This window comes from Palaemon carinicauda, chromosome 29 (assembly GCF_036898095.1).
Source record: "Palaemon carinicauda isolate YSFRI2023 chromosome 29, ASM3689809v2, whole genome shotgun sequence".
Taxonomy (NCBI): domain Eukaryota; kingdom Metazoa; phylum Arthropoda; class Malacostraca; order Decapoda; family Palaemonidae; genus Palaemon; species Palaemon carinicauda.
Window position 1 is genome coordinate 38059407 of NC_090753.1, and position 6755 is coordinate 38066161.

Here is a 6755-nt window from a genome sequence, read left to right on the forward strand (position 1 = left end):
AAAATCAACTAATAATGAATTAGGTTAGCCAAATTTACTAGAACATTGACAATTATCAAACTAATCTCAGGCAATGATACAATATCTTACAGGCTGTATCATGAGTCTACAAGCAGCCTGTCTCCACAACCCCTAAAACAGAAATGAATTTCCTATTTGCTCAGTGTTAGAATGGCCGGGGCAGGGGGGTTAAAGTAGATCCCCCCCCCCCCCGCCCTTCCCTGGAAAGCGTCTACTTGGGCCCTCTTACGAAAAAAGTATCAATTGAGAAATAATATATATATATATATATATATATATATATATATATATATATATATATATATATATATATATATATATATATATATATATATATATATATATATATGTTACAGTCAATCTCTAAATCCAGACAACTTGTAAATTGACTGATTATTTCAGGTAATTTGTGAACTGCCTAGTTCACACAGTCATTTTAAAAATCAGCTGAAAATCGCAGACAATTTACAAAGTGACTAAAATTTTGATAGATTTTCTTGGCATAATGACTGAAATGATCCTGTGAGTGTTTCTTTTAACTAGCTGTTACCCTCTCACTGCCATTAAAGGCAAAGGGTACAGGCGTCTGCGGGCGGAACAGCTAATTAGAGCAGTTGTGTGTTGGCCTTGTCCTTGACACCGTCCTTCCGTGAGGTGTAGGCTAATTTATTTGGGGAAGCTATGGCGTATTCCCAAGAAGAAAATTTCTACGAGAAAGTGATGTTGAAGAAGAACTCTGATTCAAAGTCATTAATACTAACTAAAATTGAGTACTAAAATCTGATAGAGGAACTCAGAGTTGCATCAAGTGCAAAAAGCAAATCAAATCGGCAGTATTACATCCTTGGACGTTATGAAGTTCTTCAGTGTGGTGGTGTTGAAAAGTTAATAAAAAACGGAAGGATGAAACTCAAGAACTTGTTTATTTTGTACACGTTGAAGATATGTTTGAAACTATAAAACGTGCTCACATTGCTACGGGACATGGCGGGAGAGACAAAATGGTCAAAGAGCTGTCAAAATATGCGAACATAACTAGAGATACTATAGAACTGTTCAAATCTTTGTGTGTTCAGTGTCAAAAGTCAAAAGAAAGGGAAGAGATGTGCGACAAAGGGAGTAACTGTCAAACCGATTTTATCTAAGGATTACGGTTCACGATCTCAGGTGGACCTTGTTGACATGCAGTCTTGCGCCAAAGGAAAGTATAAGTGGATAATGGTGTACCAAGATCATCTAACAAAGTATTGCATATTGCGCCCCTCAACTTCAAAAAGAGCCGCTGTGGTTGCATTCCAGCTAATGGACATATTCTTAATGTTCGGGGCCCCTCAAATTCTTCATAGTGATAATGGTAGTGAATTTACAGCATTGGTAATTTCGGAACTCAAACTTCTTTGGCCAGACCTGTTGATTGTTCATGGTAAACCAAGGCATCCACAGAGCCAGGGATCTGTTGAACGCCTTTACTGTGATATAAAAGACATGCTTATTTCATGGTTAGGGGATAATGATACAACTGACTGGCCCATGGGACTCAGGTTTGTGCAGTTCCAAAAGAACTCCAGTTACCATTCTGGAATCAAACAATCTCCATACAAAGCACTCTTTGGTGTTGACGCCAGAGTAGGTCTACGTTCAACTGCACTTCCAGAAGAAGTTTTGAGGACAATGATCACTGAAGAGGATTTACTTGGAGCTTACAGTTTCTCCTCTGACTCTACTCGGCCAGACGAATCACCCAAGTTCACGAAACCCTCCAGACGATTCACCTGAATGTTCTGCTCCTCCAAATGATTCGCCAGAGTACTTCGCTCAGCCAGGTAGATGCAAAAAATAAATAAATAAATAAATAAATAAATATGGAAAGAAAAGTAACTGCATTAATTCTTTGTTTTCGTTTATTCAGATGGTTCATCAGAGCTCTGCTCCTCGAAATGACTCGCCAGAGGACTTCGCTCAGCAAGGTAGAGATGGAAAAAAAACTGTTGTAAAATATAACTGATAAAGAATTGGGTTAAATTTAATTTGGTTAAATTTCAAACTACATGGCAAGTCTATCACCATTAATTATTTCTTTTTATTCTGTTATTAAGGAAAGAAAAGTAACTGCATTAATTCTTTGTTTTTGTTTATTCAGATGGTTCATCAGAGAGCTCTGCTCTATAAAAAAAATCTTTTGTTATAAAATGTAAATATTAAACTAATTTGGTTAAATTCCAAACCACATGGCAAGTCTATCGCCATTGATTAAATGTTCTTTTGTTATTAAGGAAAGAAAAGTAACTACATTTATTCTTTGTAATCCTTTATTCAGATGGCTCAGCAGAGGGCTCTGCCTATCCAGTCAGTCCAACCTGTGGTCAGAATCCTCAAGGAAGACTTCATCAGCTCCAAGAAGACATAGCACTTCAACGGTCCAGAGCATCAGCTGGTCAGTTAGCTCAAGCTGAGCGCATGGTCAAACGTAGTCGTTTAGAACGCGTCCCAGGTGATCCAGGAGATAACGTGACAATTCCCATCCCGTTAGTTGATCGAGGGAAAGGTGATCCCCAAAATGTTATCGGTGTTATCCTAGATCGTAACGAAAATGACATGTATCGAATAGGCGTGAGAGATGGGATACTCAAGGGGCACTATAGTAGGAGCCAATTTGATATCTGCAGCCATCAACTGTATAGTATTGATGAAATAAGTGCAGACAAGGAAATAGGACTTCATCAAGCAGTACAGCAATCATCTAGGTTTGGTGGTCAAGGTTATGCTAAGTGCAATTGTACTGCAGGCAAGAAACAGTGTCAAACAAATCGCTGTAAATGTTACAAAGAAGGTCACAAGTGCGATAGTCGGGGCCACTCTAGTTTAAATTGTAAGAATAAAAAATGATATAATAATAAAAATGTCGCATTTTAGAATTAAGTTTTAATTTTGTAATTATCTCGTTCCTCAGGTTTTAGAAAATAAAGATTTACTCAAGAAACAGGTTTGTTTTTCTGTCTGTTCATTACGGTGCCACTCTAGTTTAAATTGTAAGAATAAAAAATTATAAAATAATAAAAATGTCGCATTTTAGAACACACACACACACGTTCCTCGGCTGGGCGGAGTCGGAGAGTTGTGATCCATAGCAGGATCATTTCAGTCATTACACCAAGAAAATCTATCGAAATTTTAGTCATTTTGTAAATTGTCTGCGATTTTCAGCTGATTTATAAAATGACTGGGTGAACTAGGCAGTTCACAAATTACCTGAAATAATTAGTCACTTTACAAATTGTCTGGATTTAGCGATTGACTGTAACATATATATATATATGTGTGTGTGTGTGTGTGTGTGTGTGTGTGTGTTTTGTATTTGTATTGAAAAGTTGAGACGTCAAATTATTATATAGAATAGAAATATGGCAACTCGATTTGTAGCATTTGTATACTTTTACTAACAAAGACGGCTCTTTACTGTCTGATTCGCTAAGGTTTGAGAATGCTCCGCCCATTTCATAGAAGTTGTAAGAAGAGCAACTCCTTGTCCGTTTTGTCATGGGAACACTAGAGACATCTGACGAAAGATTTCCCTTGAGTGTCGGCGTTCTTTTGATTCTAACTGTACCTAAACGGTTGAGAGAGAGAGAGAGAGAGAGAGAGAGAGAGAGAGAGAGAGAGAGAGAGAGAGAGAGAAAACGTTTATTTGCTCTCAGAACTATTTTCTGATACAAAATATCTGTTTCAAGTATCTCCACCAATTTCCTTCACTTGGAAAAAAGTGCAAAAGTTTGGTGTACACACAACAGTTCCACCTTCACCTAAACCAGATGGCTCTGTCAATCACTGACCAAAGGAAAAGGTAACCATTTTGGCAGATGTGTTTGACAGTAAGCAGAATAACGAGAAACTCAAATTCCCTCATTTCTGTTTTACTGAGTGTAAACTAACTAGTTTAGCTTTTCAATCTCGTAAAATTAAAGCTCTCTTGTTGGACCTTGATGCTTATGGAGGTTTAGACCCAAATAGTATTTTTCTTTTGTTTTCTATAAAGATTGCAGATTTCTTAGCTCAATAGTCATCCGTTATTTTTTTTCAAGTTAGCAAGAGGAATAGCTTTTAGCACTTGTTGGAGAATTGGTAATGTTACTCCACTAAGCAAATGTGTTTGTGGTAGCTCAAGTCCAACTGATTACCACCCAATTTACATAACTCCCACATTATCTAAAGTTTTTTTTACACGTCTTTTACCAGAACGTCTTGATAGATTTGGTGAAGGTAATCATCTGTTCCCTAGTTTGCAATTCGGTTGTAGTAAAGGCTGCAGAGAAATCCCTTGACTGTAGTCAAGAATCACGTATGATTCGCCTAGATTTTAGTGCTGCCTTTGACCATGTTAATCATGAGGCCCTAGTTTTCAAAATCAAACAGTTGGCAGTTAGTGGCTTGTTTCTTAGCATCATTATTGAATTTTTAAGTAATAGATCGCAAAGGGTTGTTCTTTAACTTTGTATGACTCTTTTAAAATTCTAGGTTTGATTCTTGACAGCATATTTACTTTTGAGGTCTGAGTCTTTTTCAATTATACAAAAAATAAACTTATTGAGTAAGTCTTTCAAGATTTTGTGTGATCAATCTATTCCAAAGAGGTGTTTTAATTCCTTTATTCTACCTTGTTTCAAGTATGATTCTCCTGTGTGGTCTTCCGATGCTAATTCTCATCTAAATTTGTTGGACAGTAACTTATGGTGTGATAATTTTTTTTTTATTCCTGATCTAGATATTAATCCTTGGTACCGTCGTTCAGTTAGTTCATTGTGCATGTTTCATGAGTTTTTTTTTATATAATTTTGACCATTCTTTACATTCAGATCTTTCCACAGAGTTTCATTCAGTCGTAATACTAGGCATGTAGTTAATTCTGATAGTCAGGCCTTTCCCATCATAAGGCTCAATACTACACTATATCCTAAAAGTTTTATTCCAGCCGTGACCAAGCTGTGAAATGATCTTCCTAATCGGGTAGTTGAATCCTTAGAACTTGAAAAGTTCTACCTTGCAGAAAATATCCTTATGTAGAACAGGGTCTCATAAGTCCTTTTATAGTTTATATATGCAATATCTGGTAATATTGTTAATGATTTTAAAATATGTTCCTTATTTGTTCATTACTTCTTATATCGTTTATCTATCTACTTATTCCTTTCCTGATGGGGCTATTTTTCCATGTTGGAGCCTTTGGACTCATCCTTGATTTTCCAACTAGGGTTGTAGCTCAGCTAGTAATAATAATAATAATAATAATAATAATAATAATAATAAAAATATCTTAATGTCTGGATTTTCTTATCGACCTCAGGATCAGAGTCACCAGGCGAAACCACTCACAGGCAATAGATTCTGGCCAACCAGGGAATCGAAACTTGGTCCATGAAGCTGGTGTGACAGTGGCGACACCATTTAACCACGGAGAAAAATAAAAGTCAATGACAATTCTTCTCTACTTACTGTATACCGGTCGAACTCCGGTTATTTGTACTTATAAATGTAATCAACCCACCTTGACCATTGTACTTAATTCATGTGTTTGTACTTGGCATTCGATTAATGATGAATTTTGCACAATCAGACGATTTTTTTTTTATATTCGAATTAGCAATATATTTTAATACCTTAGCGTCTGGACTCTATCATCGACCTCAGAATCAGAGTCCAAAGGCAGAACCACTCAAAGACAATAGCATATGGCCGGCTAGGTAATTGAACCCTTGTTCCTCAATGGGACTCAATAAGAGAATTCAGAAATTAAGATTTTAAAATATATGCATTATTTGATTAGGAAAAACACGTCTATTGTGTGAAATTTATCATTAGTCGAATGCCAGGTATAAACCTACCTATTAGCTACGATGGTGAAAATATGTTGATTTCAATTCTAAGTACAGAAAACCTAAATTCGACAGATATATTTACAGAAGAATTGTCATTGACATTTATCTTTCTTTGTGGCTAAATGGTATCGTCACTGTTATATTATCTTCCTGGACACGGTTCGATTCGTTTGCGGACCAGAAGCCATTTTCTTTAAGTGGTTCCTCATTGGAACTCTAATCCTGAGGTCGATAAGAAATCCAGACATTATAGTATTGAAATATATGGCTTATTTCAATTTGAAAAACACGTCTAAATGTGGAAACTTTAGCATTAATTGAATGCCAACTAGCTACGATGGTGAACATGGGTTGATTTAAATTTTACACACACACACACACACACACACACACACACACACATATATATATATATATATATATATATATATATATATATATATATATATATATATATATATATATATATATATATATATATATATATATATATATACACACACACACACACACACACATATATATATATATATATATATATATATATATATATATATATAGATAGATATAGATATATACACATATACCCACACAAAATTTATTCACTGGTTTATGAAAGTTACTCTTTATTCTATATATGAAACAGGCTAAATCTAAAGCCGAAAAATAAATACCTCATGCATGTTGATGGATATAAATGAGACATATATGCAAATGGATATGCCGGGACTCACATTAATCTCAATAATGCAGTAAGGAGAAGATAGACAAATAAACATAAAAATGAAGGAAGATCTAATGGCGGAAATTAGTGTCTTGTAGTAAATGCATAACAGGTTTTTGTTGATGTAATTGTGTATTATA

The 6755-nt window shown here is 35.3% G+C and overlaps 2 protein-coding genes across 2 annotated transcripts; both read left to right on the top strand.

Annotated features, from left to right (window-relative positions):
* The first annotated feature begins 526 nt into the window (after nucleotides 1-526).
* On the top strand, nucleotides 527-1797 carry LOC137622510 (KRAB-A domain-containing protein 2-like). The gene is made up of 2 exons (XM_068353114.1): nucleotides 527-543; nucleotides 1098-1797. Exons 1-2 carry the CDS (start codon nucleotides 527-529, stop codon nucleotides 1795-1797), a joined length of 717 nt encoding a protein of 238 aa, XP_068209215.1.
* Nucleotides 1798-1930: 133 nt separating this feature from the next.
* On the top strand, nucleotides 1931-3850 carry LOC137622511 (uncharacterized). The gene is made up of 3 exons (XM_068353115.1): nucleotides 1931-1988; nucleotides 2339-2890; nucleotides 3750-3850. The coding sequence occupies exons 1-3, from the start codon at nucleotides 1931-1933 to the stop codon at nucleotides 3848-3850; spliced, it is 711 nt and encodes a 236-aa protein (XP_068209216.1).
* Nucleotides 3851-6755: the final 2905 nt, after the last annotated feature.

Excerpts from the sequence above, each read along its gene's own strand:
- LOC137622511 (XM_068353115.1), top strand. The coding sequence starts at position 1,931 with ATGGTTCATCAGAGCTCTGCTCCTCGAAATGACTCGCCAGAGGACTTC. Across the intron at positions 1,989-2,338 it reads AGAGGACTTCGCTCAGCAAG|ATGGCTCAGCAGAGGGCTCT; the intron begins GTAGAGATGGAA and ends TCCTTTATTCAG. Across the intron at positions 2,891-3,749 it reads GGGCCACTCTAGTTTAAATT|TATCTCCACCAATTTCCTTC; the intron begins GTAAGAATAAAA and ends ATCTGTTTCAAG.